Source organism: Syngnathus leptorhynchus, chromosome 11 (genome assembly GCF_054491065.1).
Source record: "Syngnathus leptorhynchus isolate UIUO chromosome 11, UIUO_Slep, whole genome shotgun sequence".
In the NCBI taxonomy this organism is placed as follows: Eukaryota; Metazoa; Chordata; class Actinopteri; order Syngnathiformes; family Syngnathidae; genus Syngnathus; species Syngnathus leptorhynchus.
In genome coordinates, this window is record NC_141205.1 from 354,699 (window position 1) to 373,700 (window position 19,002).

At 47.0% G+C, this 19,002-nt stretch overlaps 1 protein-coding gene across 6 annotated transcripts in view; it reads right to left on the bottom strand.

Annotated features, from left to right (window-relative positions):
- Positions 1-19,002, bottom strand: part of nfasca (neurofascin homolog (chicken) a) — a 33,643-nt gene that overhangs the window by 4,620 nt on the left and 10,021 nt on the right. Inside the window, exons 2-30 of one of the 6 annotated variants that reach the window (XM_085924774.1) lie at positions 16,895-16,932; positions 15,682-15,845; positions 14,720-14,825; positions 14,167-14,363; positions 13,943-14,065; positions 13,684-13,854; positions 12,272-12,383; positions 12,015-12,199; positions 11,820-11,951; positions 11,579-11,722; positions 11,216-11,327; positions 10,969-11,135; positions 10,741-10,888; positions 10,506-10,630; positions 9,939-9,983; positions 9,624-9,725; positions 9,309-9,506; positions 9,147-9,217; positions 8,848-9,070; positions 8,665-8,780; positions 8,375-8,585; positions 8,147-8,269; positions 7,573-7,746; positions 6,822-6,848; positions 5,025-5,231; positions 4,441-4,563; positions 3,153-3,302; positions 1,858-1,986; positions 671-740 (exon numbers count right to left, since the gene is read on the bottom strand). In XM_085924774.1, the coding sequence (XP_085780900.1) occupies positions 671-740; positions 1,858-1,986; positions 3,153-3,302; positions 4,441-4,563; positions 5,025-5,231; positions 6,822-6,848; positions 7,573-7,746; positions 8,147-8,269; positions 8,375-8,585; positions 8,665-8,780; positions 8,848-9,070; positions 9,147-9,217; positions 9,309-9,506; positions 9,624-9,725; positions 9,939-9,983; positions 10,506-10,630; positions 10,741-10,888; positions 10,969-11,135; positions 11,216-11,327; positions 11,579-11,722; positions 11,820-11,951; positions 12,015-12,199; positions 12,272-12,383; positions 13,684-13,854; positions 13,943-14,065; positions 14,167-14,363; positions 14,720-14,825; positions 15,682-15,772 (3,782 nt within the window). In that variant the 5' untranslated portion in view covers positions 15,773-15,845; positions 16,895-16,932. The other 5 variants (XM_085924772.1, XM_085924775.1, XM_085924773.1 and 2 more) reach the window with 5 other exon arrangements.

Here is a 19,002-nt window from a genome sequence, read left to right on the forward strand (position 1 = left end):
CGTGAATGGAGGAAAGACAGCAAACACGTGGGGAGGGATGGAGAGGCTTCACGCACGAGTCTGACCACGGAATTTGCGTCAAAACCAGTTCCCATGCTGCCCGTTGTATGCGTACATTGGAACTCATGAGGAACAAACCTGCCTGGACAGACTTCCATGGCAAAAGTGACGGCCAGTAAAAGTAATCGTTGAAATGACTTTTGGGGATTCTATGAAACAAATGTGACTGTAACTCAAGTTTCATCAATTGCTTTATGTCACATTGTGTTTAGGATTTCAGTCGGTAGTCAAAGTAAAGTCCAAAAAACAACAAAGAAGGTAAGGCAATGTCAGTATAGTTAGCATGCAATGTAAAAGACATTTGAGACAATTTGTGGGCATTAGTCATTGTTCTTTTAGAAGAATGATGCCTCAGCAATCAGTGGAACCTGAAAGGAGCAAAAGACAACATGATACATACACTACGTACATTTGCTCCCATTCAAATAACTTCAAATCGACACGGGGCACATGTTTGAAATTGTGAAGGCGCTCATTCTGGGGCGCCACTTCCAGGTTTTGCTCTTCCAAATAAAAGCCATTGATATTGTATATAAAGCGTTGTATTGAATTTGTTTGACGAGGGAAAGAAAGTCCATGAGTGCATGTGAGCAGATTTGCTGGCACTTACTGGTAATCAAAGGATCCGTCCGGGTCTTTGTGATCAACAGAGTCCAAAGGAAGATCTTTTTTATCTCGAACTGGAAAAAGCACAAAGGTGTGTTAGACCACAAAAATATTTCGGTACAAACCCCAAATATTCACATTTATAGTATTTGGTCCTGGTTCAGTCAATAAAGTCCTTTCAAGGGTCATGTTTTTTTTTTTTTTTTTTTTCTCGTGTCAGCTCAAGAAGTACGTTCGTTGACCTACCTAGACCACTTGGCAAACCAGTCATGCAAGCGCCATCTAGACATTATAGAAACTGCAAAACATTCCAGTTATCTATAAAGACTTCAAACTGGTTTCAAACTAGAAATGTTCATCAAATAAAACATGTTTGTCTTGTTAATTGTGACACTCCAACCGTGGTTAATGATACAGTCGCTGTCAACTGTATTCATGTTAATCAATCCAACAATTTTGGCACTTTTGAATTTTCCAACACAATCCAAAACATCTTTTTATGAGAGTGATTGAAAAAATGTCATGATGTGGTTCTATTGGATTTCGAAGCTATATTTCAACTTTTGCAATTGAATTGGAGCGTACCGTATCTCTGAATCGTAACAACAGCTTGTAAGAATCCAATTTTCCTATTCAAAGATGCAAACATGGCAGAATGAGCCAATCTTATTCTGTGGACTGCAGCTAAATTGATTTGGATCAGCAAATCAGCAGACAACTTTTGGTCATTCCTCAAGTGGAAATAAGCAAGTCAACCCAAAACATGCAGGCAGGCAGGCAGGCAGGCAGGCAGGCAGGCAGGCAGGCAGGCAGGCAGGCAGGCAGGCAAGGGAGAGTGAGGTGCTTGTGCAGCGTTTGTTTAGCGATTAGCAGTTGGCTAGTTTATTGTTCAAAGGCAACAGAGTGAATTAGGAAGCGTCGTTCTTGTGGGAAGAGATTTGTGTCTCAAATCCACTCTTTTTCACATCCACAAATACCTTTGCGATCGATTCGCACACCTTTTTCCTAATACGCAAATGTATTGGTGATTTTCATTTGTGGGGTGGGCGCATTTATCATTTGCAAATATGAAATCACCAATATATTTGTGGATGTGAAAAAACAACTAAATGGAGGATGCATTTGTGTGAAGAATTTTGACACAAATCTCTCCCAGTCCACTTTTGGCACACTCGCTCGGTTAAGTCTGACCTGGATATTTGCCTCCACGACTCCGTTTGATGAAGCAGACGATGAGAAGGATCAGTATGATGAGGGCGATGGCGCACATCAAGCCGATGAACCAGCCTTGAGTTGCGATGTCCACCTGGTCAATAAAGGCTGCAAAAAAACAAACCAAAAAAACAAAAACAAAGCAAAAGCAAGACAATGCAGTATATTATGATGATGATGATGATGATTATTATCAGGCAGGCAGGCACGCACGCAGAAAGTGGCCCTCAGAAGACAAGCTCTTGTTTACGAGCCATATTAGCATAAGCCTACAGTCATATCTCCTCACCTACAATCCAAAATAGCTTTTTTTTTTGGCATCATTTGGACCACTTGACTGTTTAAGATCATTGGACAAATACATATCAAAGGAAGTTTTTACTTGGTGATTTTATTTGTTACGGGGAAATAACATTTCAAGCTGCCCCACCCAGTATGAAAAAGTACTTGCACTGACCGTTGAATTACAAATGAATTACATTTGTGGGGGAAGCCGTTTGTTTTTACTGTTCAAACCCGAGACCGATTACCTCCGCACCAATAAACCGCTTGCCGAAGGAAATGAAGTCAGCCCAAAAAGCTGGAACAATATGGCACGATCCAAGGAGATTTAAGAAGAGATCAAAAATGAAGTAGCTAGCGATAGACAAATAAAGCCAATTCTAAAACTTCAGTGAACCACAGAGAGAGCCACTATCCACAAATAAAAGTGAAGCTTCCCAGGAATAGCTAGCTAGCTCGATAGCTAGATACTTTATGATCAATATCTGTTGCAAAGTGTGTGTCGCTTCATTTTGTGCAAATGTAAAAACAGCACCTGATTAAAAACCAATAACGATCCTACCGACAATTAAACAGGGTGGCGAGACTGTGGCGGCCTGGGACTGATTTGCTAATTCAGGACCTGGCCGACTCGCTGTATTCCATGGAAGCATGGATTGTGTTTTTGACCAGAAAATCCAATCTTTCCTTTTTTTACCTCAGGCAGGCAGGCTAAAGCGAAACAGGCTAACGAGCACGAGCGAGCAAACATACAAACTTCTGACTGGCCTAAGAAGATCAGCGCGAAGCTTTTGGAGTGGCATCGTGCGCATCCAATTGAAACCAAGGCAGTTGATGCTCCCTTAGCCTCCAGAATGGAAATGATTCCAGCAATCTTTCCACAGAGACTCATTGGCACCTATTGTTGCCCCAATGCTCAGGGGGGCAAATACCTTTTCACACAGTCTCAGGTATCTTTGAATCAAGGGCCTGCCAAGCAATCCGATCCTCACCTTGCTTCGTCTCAAAGGTGACAGATTTGCTGGTGACGTTGCTGAGTTCATGGGAGTAAACCCTCAGATGGTACTTGGCACCCGCCACCAAATCCGCCACTGTAATGGGGGGCTGTTGACTCACTGGTACAGTTTTCATTGTCTTGTCCCCTTGGAGACACAAGAAAGGGCCAATCATACTCTAGGGGGGGGGCGGTCGTTGCATTTGACACTTACTACCAGGCTTTGAAAATCACTAAGCATCATCAACACTGATTTAGTTATGACAGTACTACTTGAGGGATGTGCAGCATCATCGTACATGCAAACCCAAGATGATTTCTTCCTGAAACGTCTAGTCAATGAGCCAGGAAACAAGCCAAACCAATCAAACATCCAAATCCATTGATCCAAAAAGAGAAAAGAAAGCAAAGCATTGTTTGCAAGCTCTCAATCCGGGAAAGAAATGCAGTAGAACTGAGTGAAAGGGAAAAGGCAGCACAGGACAGCCAGGTCATGCGTCATGCTTTCAACCATTCCGAGGGTGAAGTCGACCAACGCAGTTGAATTGGTCCTTTTGATAGCAATCCATCATTAAAGCAAAATGACAAAACGTGCCACCATCCATAAATTCTTATTTGTCAGGAGCAAGAAATGAAAGGAATATTCTTTCATTTGCTCACTCATAATTCATTGTTTAGCTTCAATGCCTTATGATGTGAGAAATTTGGTGTTGCCGCACCGCAACCAATGGCACGCTTGTTCATTTAGAACAATGCTCTAGTGATACAAAGAACAGAATTTAGCGAGCCCGAAGTCACACATCAAGATGAATGGAATGGCCAAAAAGGTCAGACAAAAACTCCCTAGCTACCACCTTGACGCATAATGAATGATTGGCTGGCTGGCTGGCTGGCTGGGGTGGGCAAGTCCATGAGATCCGTGTCCTTTTAGTGGACAGCCTCTCTTCCTTGCATTCAGAATGCAAGCCGTGGCCGACGGACATGAAAAATACATGCGCTCGCTCTTTTTCCATGCAAATGAGGGAAGAAAAACTGCACGACACGATGTTAGCCAAAGATGGCGAGTCTAAAATAGAAAGGCATGCAGAGGCTGCGTCTTTCTTTTTTTTGGAACATCAGGAAGATGACGTCTGTCTCATCTTTGACGCATGAGCAACAACAAACAAGTGGGGCTAAATGATGTTGCTTCCTACCACCTGCTGAGTTTTGGCAACAGTCTGACTCTTATCAAGCTTTGAACTGGATCAAGTAACGTATGGGCGGGCGGGCGGGATCTGGATTCTTACTGTCCAGTGTGAACTCTAGCACAAACTCGCTGCTGCCGGCCGGGAAGTTGTGTCTCCAGCTGACGTTAGCGTAGTTACTGTTATGCTCCACCGTCACATTCCAGATCTCTCGCCCGTGGGCCACTGCGTAACGGGTGTCTGAGGTAAAGGGTCAAAGGTCAGTGGCGGCACACATCCAAAAGCGCCCTTTGGCTGTGTGTGCCATTTAGTCCTATGCACGGTGGCACACTTTTCTTTTCTACAACTTGAGCACTCCAATCGAGGTGTAAATCCTGATTTCAGGGATTGAAAATTCACCCTCATGTCTTGAAATTGCAGGGGATTTTTCAATCCGTCAAACCGATTGCAATGTTTACTCCTGAGTTTGGAGTGGGGAAAAAGATCAATCCCACATTTTGGGAGGTTTCCATTCATTCTTTTCAATTCACTTCACATACAGCATTGACGGTGGAACCTTTCAAGTCAAAGCCCTTTTGGGGAAAACATCTTCAAACAAGTACGAGTCCATCTTCCCACAATGTTCAACTGGAGAGGTTCCACTGTTTGTGAAGGCCGAGAAAAGGGGGAAAAAAAATCAAATGTACCCAACACATTCTTATCAATGTTCTTGTTGATGAGCAGCACAGACGGTAGTGTGGTAGGGGCTGCCTCAATGCTGGTAGTAGCAGTAGTAGTACTAGGAGGAGCAGCCTCAATCGTTGGAGACATTGGAAGAGGAGAAGATGAGCTACTAATTGTTGGAGGAGGAGTAAGAGTGAAAGCTGAAGCCAAAGAGGCATCCGTAAGCTCAACTACAAGGGAAGGAGGAGCAGGGAAAGAACACAGTTAAAGACACAAAACAGAACATGCCACATATTTCACTTTTACGTGTACAAACAAAGCAAAGAAAAGCAAAACAAAACAAAACAAAACAGGGGGGCTCTCTCTTCATTTGGTACGGACAATCGGATACCACTACCAAACTTGGACAAACACTACCATGCTTGGACAAACGCAGCTATTACATTACGCTGCATCTTTGAATCCGTGACCACTTGTTCACGACAATTGTGCACTTTCAAATGCCAATTATTGTTGGCGTAGATTGTAAACGTCCCTCAAACTAAAGCAATATCGGATGAGATTGAGCAAGTGGTCAGCCGTAACGCGGCTCTGTGAAAACTATAAACACAAACAAATAGTGCGTGTGGACTTTTTCAATCCAATTCGCTCAAAGCGTTCATCAGGTTGACTCATACTGTACCTTACGTGAAGCTCATCTCCAACCACCAAATCCTTATGACCGATGCTCCCAAAGCAAAGCAAAGCAAAGCTGTCTTTTACGTGCATGCTTGCATCAGCATCGGCATCCTATTTTCCGAGCATGCTCGAAAGCAATGAAGACGTTGTCGTGTTTGGGAGCAGATGCAAAGCGGTAAGTTCACTCAAATAAATGTCCCACGGATGACGTGAATTGACGTGATGGAGAAGGATGGAAGAACCAAAAAGATCAAGCCGGTGAGAGAGTCCGACACCCACCGCTGAGATATTTGACCATTCTTTCCATTGCGAGCAGAGCACGCACAACCGGCGTTAGCGACATGCCTGTTATGAGCTGCGTTTAGTAACAAACCGGGTCAAAGATGATGTGCAATACTGCCAGCTTGTGCACCATCAGGGATCACTTACAAACTAGTCACAAACAAGTCCGCTAGACGGAATATCAATAGCAGCAATGAGGCCTCAAAGTTGTGGACAAATAAGAATGGTCTTTTCAATCCCTGATGGCAAAGAACACCAGCAAAGAGAAAGGAAGGGCAAAACAAAAGGTGAACAGCAGCGCAGTCCAAGTCTCATGGTAATTCGCGCAATGTCACAACTAGTGACTTATTTGAGAAATCATGTCAAATAGAAGTCATCAAGATGAAGCCATGACTTGAATCCAGCTCTGTACACAAACAAACAAACAAACAAACAAACAAACAAACAAACAAACGAACGAACTAACTAACTAACTAACTAACTAACTAACTAACTAACTAACTAACTAACTAACAAACAAACAAACAAACAAACACCTTGTATTTGTCTTCTTCATTTGCAAGAACCACATGCTTAAGCCTCCAAAGGTTGGCTGGAAATCTGATCTTGCCAATTGCACATATATCGGATTTTGCTTCATTTCTTTATGGACACCTGATATTTGTATGAAAAGTCATGCGACAGCAAATAATGTTCAATACGCGTAGGTTTTTCTTCTTTGATTAACTTCAAGCCCCGAACGTGTTGTGGATAGTGGACTGCACTGCTGCTATGCGCTGAGATGAAAGTGAGACAGGGAGGGTGGGAGGATGGTGCCGGCCGGGTGGGAACAGGCAGACGTGTTCTTCATTCGCTATTACCTAGACCTGTAGCATCAGTAAAGTTTTCTGTCAACACAAAGAAGGGGACGGACGTTTGAAAGAGAAGAAGGAAGAAATATTTGCTGTCAAATCAGCCCCATTTGTTGGAATTACAAAAAGAACACATTTTCCTTCATACTATTCGGCAGTATATGGATGTACAATAAAAAGGCAAATATCAATGACATCTGATTCCTTGAAAGGACGACGACGACTCCGCCGTTAATTTTGTGCACTTTGTAAACATCAATCTGTGCATATTATCCTTTTGTTACAGATCCCAGATGGCCGAGCCGACGGATCATTCCGTCACGGGGACTGAAAGTCCGTCCACACTCTGCCCCTCTCCATAAATTGCGTTTTTCCCCCTCCCTAACCCTCATCTATCTCCCTGACCTTTTTCATGTTGTCTTTTTTTTCCCCAGCTAAGAGAGTCGCTGAGCTGAGTAGGGATTGCTCTTTTTTTCCATACTGGGCCAATGAAGACCATTGTGATTGTGCTAGGCGTCAAGGTCAGATGAGACTTTGGGCGCGTGGTTGTACGCCAGAGACTGAACACAAAGCGCTCGCTCGCTCACTCGCTCCCTCCATCACAGTTAGTCCGATGCAGGTGTGAAGGCACCTTTGGCCGAAAGGGGAGCGAGAGAAGGTCTGGTCCAAAGAAAAGAACCAGAGTATTTCTTCCTGCTTTCCACCAGCGCTTTTGAGCGAATGGTGTCATTTCTTCAAGAGCAGCTGTTAGCAGACTAACCTTCGTTGCCAAAGAAGGGGGATTCTTCAGCAAAGACCTCGCCCGCTCCCACCTGGGTGAGCGCCGACAGGTAGAAATTGTAGCGGCTGGAGCGATCGGGAAGACGGAGCGTGAACTCCGTCACGTTTGGAAGGAAAGTCTCAACGCGAGGTCGACCCTGTCTCGATCCGTTGGCTAAGAAAACAAATGGTAGAAGTCCATTGGAAAAAACAACAAGCAAGTGAAACTCAATGCGCTCCAGTACAAATAGAAATCAAAACAACTCATGAAGAACCGATGGCATAGACTCAAAAACGAGGCCGACCCCTGTCGGCAGCTCATCGGAGCTTCTGGAAAGCCACTTCTCAACCGGCCAATCTTAGCACTCTTTTTGGCCGTGGAGCTCCCGACTGGGCAAATAGCCACAGGGTGGCGCCACAAACTTGACTTTCCAAACTTTCCAGCATCTTGGAGGCACCACAGCTCTTTGTCTGTCCACCTGGGTCACCGCCCGCATTGCCCCTTCGATTCATCTTCCACTCTCAAAAGGTTTTCATTGATGACTATTAACGTCATAAAAAAAGATGAAAAGCACCTGTTTGGTATTTGAGCTGGTATCCAACCAGGAGACCGTTTGGCTCCAGAGGTCTGTCCCACTCCAGATGAATGGAATCCAAGCCTCTTCGCTTGATCCTGAAAAAACTGGGAGCGTCGGGCACTGCGCATAAAGAAAAATGACAATGTTCCAAAACAGCCGTTCTCATCACAAAGACGGTAAAAAGACAGCAACGGCTCTTATGATGTCTCCATTTCAGTGGGTTACCTCCTTCCTTTGTGCTGAATTCAAGCGTGTTGCTAGGCGGACCTTGGTAACCATTGTTGGCTACGACCATAAACATCTTGTAGCGCGAAAAGGGCACCAGGTCGCTGAGGATGCCCGACGGCTTGGCCACGGTGGTGTAGAAACCTTTGGTCTTGTTCTCCTTGCTGAACACCAAAGCCGGCACGTGACTGGCCTCACGCCAATAGTGCAGCTGCAAGACGGCAGGCAGAAAGTTGACGCCACCCGCCGCAAAAGACGGGATCCGTGCGAGTGTCTGCGCTCAGTCTCACTCGATACTCCTTGAATTCTCCTCGGACCGACTCCCGCTTGACGAGCTCCCAGTGGATATTTGCTTTGGTGCTGTCTACCTTGGAAACGCGCAGCTCGGTCGGAGCGTCGGTGGGTCCTGAAAACACAACGTCAATCCCACGGCGGGCGCAAAGCCGACCGCGTCGACTATCGATCCATCTTACTGTCTTCTCCCGAGTATCCGATGACCACGTTGGACTCTGGTCCTGCTCCAAGATCATTCCTGGCCTGGATTTTCATCTCATAGGCTACATAGGTTGGTGTGTTGTGGACAACGTGTTTGGTCCCCGTTGTGGTCACGTTGCTCCACTCGGCATCAGAATCTTTGCGTCTCCACCACACGGCGTAGTGCAAGTTAGGGCCGTTTTTCTCCAGATCAAGCAGGGGCTGACCAAATGGACAGGAATGTAAGCTAGCTAGCTAGCTAGCTAGCTAGCCCTCCATCGCAATGGCCACTACTTACCTCCCAAGTGATCTCCACGTTGTCTTTCTGTGAGCCCCAGCCTCGGAGGCCTCTGGGTATAACGTCGGGGGCTTGATGTGAAATAAAAGGATCTCGGCATCAAACTACGACAGCCATCGAACAGGTGGAAGCCATCGGGATGCTGCTGCTGCTGCTACTCACCAGCGCTACTGGTTTGGTATTTGGGCGAGGGTCTGCTGGCCGCACTCCGGCCCACTCGGTTGATGGCGATAACTCGGAACTGGTAGTTGACAAAGGGAGCCAGCTGCAGAATGACCGAGTTGAGGTCCCCGGGGTAGGAGGCCAGGTCCTGCCATCTTCCGGGCTCCCAGCGGTCTTCCACAAACTGGACCAAAAACTCTGCCGTGCGTGTGCAAACATTTGCTGCCTTTTAAAACGTCCTCTTGACCGACTTTAAAAAAAAAAACAAAAAAAAAAAAAAACATTTCATATTCCGTGCGTAGCATAGTGAGTGACCTGTGACGGGACTTCTGTGGTCATTTCCAGGAATCCAGGTGAGGCGAACGCTCCGGGCTGCCGGGTCGGACAGCTCCAGATCCATAGGAGGGTCGGGGCGGTCTGCCAAAGGAAACCAGATCTTAAAGCACATTACACAAGCTGATTTGAACAAAGCTGGGTGGGGCACGTTGGAACGAGAAGCAAAAGAGCTGTCAAACTAGGAGACATATTCTATTGGGGGTTGAAAAAGAAAAAGGTATGGAACACCAGAAGTTGAAATAAAGTTCATTGAAAGTATTTGTAATCATTAAAAAGAACGACGCGTTATGTTACCTGGAGGCAAGGCACTAGAAAGTGAGGGGTTGAGGGAGGCTTCTTCTGTAAGGTCAAGGACCAGGAAATGGGTGGAGTGGTTAGAGTTTGCAAAGGAGTCCCACCGGAACGCAAGTGCACAGGAAATGTCAATAGCGTTAGACACATTTGACACTTTTGAATTGATTGCCAGGAATGCGAGTTCTTCTATTGGAGCCAAACAAGCAGCCATTTAAGCTTTCGAAGTATATCTCCTGCAAATACGTATGTCCTGCATGGGACGAGCATCAACGCAAATGTGTCAAATGTTTAAAAACGGCTCTTCGATTGGGCTAAAACGCAACAACAAAGCACACAACATTTCTTCTTTCATCCGCTACGTTAGGTGCAGTGAAAAGAAACGTACAATGTCATTAGTGTGTGACATTAGTAGCATCATGCACCATATGCACGCGACATGCAACAAAGTCCGTGCGTGCGTGCGTGCGTGCGTGCCTGCGTGTCTGTCTTCTAGCTATTCCGCACGTGGAGCTTTTACTGGAGTGGCCAAGCTAAATGGCGTCTGGTGTTAAGTACGCGCGCGTGTACCTAACACAGTGAGGCGAGCCGAGGCCGAGTCCCGGTCAATCTCGGTTTCAACAGTACACGTGTAAGTCCCTTCGTCCCCCTCGTTGACGTTCGGGACGGTCAGCGATTCCTCGTCCTTCCTCAGCCTGGTAGATGAGCAATAACACACAACATAGCATACCGACCGGAAGCTAACGTTTTCAGGAAATGCTCGGTCAAAAACATCAATTGTAAAGCCAGCATCCATGACGCTTACCTCCATCCCAGATGGATGGGCTTGTCGTCCTTTGTCCAAGTCATAGTGACAGCCAGGCTGGGATCAGATTGGACTTTGCAGTCAAATCGAGCTGTGGACCCCCTGATGGCCGACTGGTGTTCAGGGGCCCTGACGATACGGCTGGGCTCTGAGGAACAGTCACTCGTGATTTGATTCCGTGCCTCAAAGAAAGAGGCACGAGCTGCTTTGGCACATCTGGTGTCTGACCTTTGACCTCCAGGCGGACCTGGTTTTCAGCCATGCCCAGAATGCTGCTGGCCACGCAGGTGTAGGTGCCCTGGTCCTGCGCTCTGGCGCGTTTGATCTCCAGGCTGCCGTTGACATAAGCGCGGTACTGTCCGCCGTCCAGGCCGCTGCCTTGTCCGTTCTTAAACCTGCCGTGGAAAAAAACACGTTACGGGAAGTGAACGCGACATTCGGTCGATTCGGAATGCCACCTATTGCGTACGCTTACCAGCGTAACTCTGGAATAGGGGAACCGAAGAAGGGGCAGTTCAGAAAGGTGCGGTTGTTCTCAATGACTTTGATCAGTTGATTTTTTGGCCCAAGCATCCTTGGACGCATATCTGGAGAGAGAAATGATTCCCAAGGTTCACAATCCAATCGCGCTTTCAAAAGAAAAAGCATTTGTGGGGGAAAAACAGCCTTTGTAGATCTTTCCCCACTGTCATTCATTCTGTCGTTCGCTCTATTTATTTGTCAACATCCATTGTTTGTGCGCATACACACACACGACACACACTAATCAGCTAGCTCACCTTCATTAGGACACACGCGCCGTTTTTGACGGTGAAAGTACAAAAGTGGGCAATCTCACCGATGACGCTGACAAAGGCATTTGCCAGAAGATAACCGTGCTGGTTGGAGGCGTTGCATTGGTAGACCGCGCTGCTTCCCATCTGCACCGAGCGGAAGATGATGGTGTCGCCCATGAGTTGGCGGCTCGGGTCAGGCAAAGAGCCTGGACGACGGGCGGGGCCGAGAGAAAGCCGTTCTTATCAAACAGCGAGCCCATCGGACGGCCACAGCGCAGCGTCCATTGGCCGGAGAGTACGTACTGTTTATGGGAATGCTGTTGACCAGCCACCGGATACTGGGTTTGGGGTTGCCGTTGGCCCGACACACCAGGCGGCCATTGGCTTCCGGAGCTAGCACCAAGTTTGTCGGTTTGTCCAGCCAGTAAGGAGCCGCTGTGGAACACAAGCTCACGTCAGCGGCTCCTACCGCAGATCCAAACAGCTGGCCGCTCTCACCTTTCACTTGCACAAAAATGGAGTGGCGGACGCTCCCCAAATGATTGGTGGCCATGCACACGTATTCCCCGGCGTCCTCCTCTGACACGTCCACAATCTTCATGGTCTTGTTGTAATTCTCAAACTTCACTTTCTGTCCCGGCAGATCGCCGCCCTTCTTGAACCATTTGATAGCCGGCGTGGGGCTGCGGGTCAACGCGGGCACGCGTCAACGGGCGGGAAAAACACCAATGTATCGTGCGTGCGTGCAAGCTCACAGTCCAGCAGCAATACACTCCAGCAGCAGTTGCTGGTCTCTCAGCACCATTTTGGAGCTCTCACTCCCCGACGGTGAGAGGAAGGTTGGCGTGGACTCGGCAACTTTACGGCCTGCGAAGGAAGAAAACGGGGGCATTGAGACACATGTAAACTGTAAACGGCTTCAAGACCAAAGACACACACACACACACACACACACACACACACACACACACACAGCTGAGCTCATTGTAAGTGGCAACTCAATGGGACGATAACTTGTTCATTGTCACTTTCTCCAGCCAGTGCGTTGAGGTCAGTGCGGCCAGTAAAGGCCTCCAACACAGGAACACATTAAGCCGAGCTGAAAGGACAAGGTCGTCCATCTCCCTTCGCGTTTGCCAAGGGAACGGAGGTGGCGGGCAAAGATTGCCGCTAGAAGCCTGAAAAGGACAGCCAGTCAAACCTGTCCTACCCTTGGCGTCACAATGAACAATATCATTCACTTGAGCTGCCGAGCCGAGCCGAGCCTCGCGAAGCAAAAGGGAAACGTCGGCTTCCCCTTTGTCGTCAACCAGGCCTTTTACAGAAGCTAAAGACATGAAGAGAGGTGCCACATGGAAGTAGGGAGACAAAGATCCAAGTCGCTGGCTGTCAGCTTTCCCAAGCAAATTGGAGAGTTGCTGCTGCTGCTGCTGCAACAATATTTCAATGGGAGCAGTTTCTATATCTCGACCATATCTATCTCACAAGGAAGGAAGGACTTTTTGTTTGAATGCCACCATTTTCTGAATGATAGCGATGATGCAGACGACGTGATGGAACATTTACACCCAATGTGGCATAGGACGTGCTACGCACTGCCCCGACTGCTCATTGACAATGGCATTTTGCAAATGGCTACAGGATTGAGTCAGATCAAAGCGTTCGCATGAACATCTCAAATGGATTAGTCTGTAGTAGAAAGACAAAAGAAAGGATTCTTTCCAGCACATATTTGACAGGATTGTTAGGGTGTTAAATTGTCAGTAGGCGAATTAAACGTGACGTAGGCTAGCTACGGGAGACTCAACTGTCCAGACTTTGTGACTCACCACCATATGGCTCACTGTCATTGTGAGAGGTGTCATTATAAGGATCATCTGAAAACACAGCGACAAGCATGCGCACATACAGTATCGTATCGTATCGTATCGTATACACCAAGCACAATGTGTGTTTCTTTTGCTCTTAGCATAAATGGACGACGTGTCATCACCTGGACCTACCTACCTACCTAGCGCCTGCTTGCATTCCTTTCATCTTATTCAATGAGCACCATTATATCGCTGACATTTCCTCCGCCAATCCACAGCAGTCAGTGTGGGTGTTCGCCCCCCCCCTAACCCATTCATTTTCACAAACGGCCCCAACCACGGATTCGTGCACTCACTGCTAAGAACTTTGAGAGTGAAGGGGTTCTTCTGCTGGATGGTGTGCGTGAAGAGGAAGCGAGCGCTGCAGCTGTAGTCGTTCTGAGCATCTTGGGCCACCACGTTGGAAAAGTACAAGTCTCCGTTTAAACCCTTGGACACTCGCTTATCCTGTCGGATGGGACTCATCACTGGAGAAACAAGGGAAAGGGGCAAAGACAGATTCATCTCGCTGCTGTCTGAGATGACACATGCGCACGAGGGAGAAATGCTGCTCACGACTGTTCATCCAGAAAGTGAACGGAGGCGGGAGGCCCGGAGGGGGGTTGCAGGGGAGGACCAGCGACGAGCCCTCGCTCACCACCACTGGCTCCAGCACCTCCTTGGGCCACAGAGGTGCCTCTAAGAAAAATCACAAAAAAAGGGTGTGTGTTCAAATGCAAACATTTCAATGGGGGACATTTCAGACGCAATCAAATGAAAAGATGGAATGCTAGACTTACTGGAGACCCTCAGTAGAATTTTGTTGGACATTGCCACTCCGTGATCATTGCTGGCAAAACACTGGTATTCGCCTTCATAGTCTTCCGGCCGTCCTCCGTTCCGAAAGCCAATTTCCAGGGTTCCCGAGCGTTTGCGCATTGTCACGCGCAGATCTTTCGCAATGTTGAAAAACTTGCCGTTCCTTCTCCATGAGAACCTGAGGCACCCATCAAAGAATTCACTTTGCTGGATTTGTGCCTTGTGCTGGCCGCCCTTAATTGCAATCAGATGCATTGCCAAACAGGGCAGGATGGGTGGATGGGTGGATGGAAGGATGGCAGGATGGAAGGATGGCAGGATGGCAGGATGGAAGGATGGCAGGATAGGTGGATGGAAGGATGGAAGGATGGAAGGATGGCAGGATGGAAGGACGGACGGACTGACAGATGGACGGACGCTCAGATGAATGCGCAAGTGTGTGCACAGCCAAATGACTCCAAGTAAACAATGTGGCATTGTCCAGTCTCACTGGTGATGTAAGAGACATTGCGTTTGTGTGTGTGCATTCCTTACGTTGGCACCGGGTTGCCCTTGGCTTCGCACTCGATGATGATGTTATCTCTGGGGTCAACAATGTAATCCTTTACTGACTGCTTGGTAATAGTAGGGGGCTGTTTCACTGACCAAAGACAGGAAGCAGAAGCATGCTTGGTTACATTTCTATACGCACGCTCTCACGCATGCACATGCAGATCTGCTTCCAAAAATGTGGATGAAAACAAGTCCTGAGATGGCCCTTCATTTAATGTCTCGTTACTGTTCTTGTTGTTTTCTTGCTCGAGTCGGTATCCTAATTAGCAGCAAAATAAAGAAAATGGCAATTGAGGTCGAAAATGGCCAATCACGTCCAGGCCATATTTAATATGGCTTAGTAAAGACGACCGACCCCCTGTCACTAAACAGAGCCATTTGCTTCCAGCTCACCGAGCCCTTTCCATCCATTTCCGGGGCTTTCCATTGCTACTCGCATGCAAAATGATCAATGCTTTTCCTTTTTTCAAGCAGAGGCTGAAGTCATGCCTTTTGTATCGTGTGCCTTGGCAAGCATCTTCTTCCTTGAGCTACGATCAAGCAGAAATGCAAATGGAATGACTCGCTCGGAGGTAACGAGCGCACAAAAGCACTGGCAAAGACTGACAATGGACATGTTAACACAAAAGACTTACGGTCCGCCAGGATCTTTGCTGTTAGTCCAACGGAAAGCAACAAGGGAGACAGACACAAAGTGTGGGCTCACATTGTATGAATGATGTTACACACGTTGAAGTATTCTACAAGATTTACATTGTACAACTTGAACGTATTGCTGCAAGATGGGGAGGGAGAACTTACCTGTTTGTTTGTTTGTTTGTTTGTTTGTTGTTTTCATACCATGAGCCAAGAGAAAGAAAACACAAAGCAGGTGAGACGTTGTTTGCAACGCATGCTTTCTTCAAGGCTTCTTTCTTTTCTTCATTGGCTCGCCCCTCACTTACGATCGTTTGGTACTTCGATTGCCGCAGATTGGCGCCACAGCAGCACTGACACGAAAGCCAGGGCCCAACGGCTGCCCCGCCGCCTCATCATTTCGCTCCCGACGACTTCTGGCACGCTGCTTGCTTGCTTGCTTGCTTGTTGAGCCGAGCTGAGGTGAGCTGAGCTGAGACACATTGGTTAGAAAAAGTGCAGTCCACTGTCCCGTCTGTATGCAGTAAGCCTAAGCCTCCCTCATTGCAAAAAGATGTGCAGAAAAATGCCCATTCCGAGACGGAGCAAAACTGCCCAAGAAAGTGCAGGAAATCAACTTGCTGCATGTTGTGACAAAATCAACTTTCATCCACTCTTTGACGAGCTGTAGAAATAGCCATCTTTTTGAGGACAAATGGATGGAAGGATGGATGGATGTATGGATACATTGATGGACTTGAAACAAATGCTTTGTGCACTGCGGGTGAGAGCCGCATGCAGGCCGCCAGCCACCGCTTGCCCAACCAACACAAGAGTCATTCTTTCCAAAAATATTCATTTAACCCTTAAGCAAAGCAGTCAAGCGGCCCTCGCGCTGGCAGCGTGCCCTCTACGGCAACATCTTGATAGGCCTCCTCGGGTACCTTCTTCTTGACGTTGCTAAAAATAGCCATTGCCGAGGGAGGATCACCTTCATGTGCTGCTGGTCTTCCATTCCCAGCCAACTGGGAAATGTACAGTCCTCTACCTTTATCGACTCGAGAATTGTCATGAAAGGAGCTCTCCATCTCTCATTCAACGACGGGGAGCTACACATTTATATTGAATGGCCACCGATGAGTTTGATTGATCTTTCCACAAAAAAAAAAAAAAAAAAAAAAGGGCCCCTTGGACTGGCCCTGATGTATTTGATTTGCTATTTTTTGAAAGCATTAGGTGGTTCACTTGAAATGGAATGGCACAGGTTGGATTGCGTTTCTAGTTGACCTAGCTTACAAACACACACACACAGTGAACTACATAGCCGTTCAAGCAAATCACATAGACAAGATAAACACAACCAGGTCAACATAACCACAAACAAATGGTATTGTGGTGCCACAGTCCGAGGGAGGGGCTTGTATATAATAATAATAATAATAATAATAATAATCTGAAAGCTCCGTTGTAGACTGATGAGGATCATTCAGATGAGGAGCAGTCACTCAAGTCTAGCTACATACAGATACAAGGATGACTTACCTTAATAATGATGTTTTGGATGGGACCACTTTGCGGACCTGATGAAAGAAAACACAAAAGAAATGTGATTTTGATGCTGCATTTGTGATGCAAACTTTGATGCCAATTAGTGGGCCAGGAGGAAAGATGTTGGAGCAGTGCAGCCAACACATGCCTCAGGACTGTCTGCAACTGCCAAAGAGCTCATCTGTGATGATGCCCCTCTTCTCTCTTGGTTTGCTTGCTTGGTTTTGCTTCTCCTGCTCACACTAGAACATAGTCTGCCTGGAGGACTATGGAAAAGCGCACAGCCTCCATGTGCAAAATGGACATGGTAAGCTATGTACACAAAGTGAGAGCCTTAAAAGCACACAAAGAGAAAATGTTGCTATTGATGAGAGATGTGGAAGAAAAGCACGGGCACTTGTGCTGGAGTTGGTGTGGCGTTTCTCAATCACTCTCAACACTCATGCTTCCAAATGAGCTACTGCTACAAATCATTGCAACACTTCGGACTGCACTCTGTCACAGAGTAGGCAATTTATGGCCAAGAAATGTTGAACTGGGTTAAGTGCTTTGCCATAGGGCAGGCAGGCACACGAGTTGATTTGCTCCACTTGCAGAGAACGTGGATGAGTAAAGATGCGGTGCGGTGCGATGCAATGCAACGTAACGTAACGGTGCGTCAACACAAACAAACGGAAACTCTTTTTGACAACAGCACATTTCTTTTTTTAGCAAGCACTCTTCCCTTTTGGATGTGGGGAAAAAAAAAGCTACTCCTGATGACGGGGTTGTGTCCGTACACTTCTATATTTTGCTTTCTAGAAAGCCCAAGACTCCATTCAAGATCCACTGGGATTTTTTGCATGAGGGTGTGGACACTCTGATGGACACCTGCTTTGGAGTCCTAATGAATGTCCCAAAGGTTTGGTCTCCTGCGTGCACACACGCAAAAAGAAATGGCCCTTACTCACGCAAAGGTCACAGGTTACATGTTAAAGTGCTTGTGGGGGTTGTGTGTCGGTAGCATCGTTTCCGTGTCTTTTAAAGGAGTTGCCATGACAACCGCTGCTCAAAGCCGATGGGATCCAAATGCGGGGGGAGCCATGCTTGGTATTTGCGTGAAATTAACCAATTAGTAGTGATTATGCCATCTTTGATTTGAATCATCCAAAAAAAACATAGCCCTCCCTATATGTAGCAGGAAGAAACGAGCTGTGATGATACTATATATACTTGCCATGGTCTGCTCGTGCATTGTTTCACTTTACAGTAAGTGATGCTTTTGCGCATATGAAGTAGGATTAGAATTTGGTGGAAACAAATCAACTGCGGTGGCATAGGCAAGTTGATATCCATCTGAGAGCTAAAAGAAAATCCAGTTTTTTTAGTGATGAGCTCACAAAGTCGCTCGCTCGCTCGCTCGCTGCCTGTTTTGGTTGCAACTTACTGCTTTTGATCATTGTCAACCAAATGGTCTTTGATTAACGGAAAGGAAGGAAGGAAGGAAGGAAGGAAGGAAGGAAGGAAGGAAGGAAGGAAGGAAGGAAGGAAGGAAGGAAGGAAGGAAGGAAGGCAGGCAGGCAGGCAGGCAGGCAGGCTCGGGGCAAAAGAGCAGTGTCAGATTGCAAAGCCAGCACACTGCACACGCCGCAAATCTCCAGGGAAGGTGCCATGGAGGAAACAAGAGGATGGAGGGGTGAGTGCACGTTGAATCAGAAAACAAGTGTGCGTGTGTGTGTGTGTGTGTTTGTTTATATCAGTGCATGTGTGTATGGATTTGTGTCATGCTTGGAAGGAGCTGCGGCTCAATCATGCCGACTGACCTACTTTTGATCAAAAGAGCAAATGGATGGATGGAAAGGAGATTGGGGTGCTGTGAGAAAAAACGAGGGAGAAAAAAACTAAATCAACCCAGTTCAGGAGAGAGAGCGAGAGCGAGAGCGAGAGCGAGAGCGAGAGCGAGAGCGAGAGCGAGAGAGAGAGAGAGAGAGAGAGAGAGAGAGAGAGAGATGGGGTTTTTTTGGGCTGGAATCAGGAGAGGCTTGCAAACAAGGGTCAATAATAAGAAAAATAAAAAAAAGATGAGGCTGATTGATTGGTCACATGCTTGAGAATGACCAGAA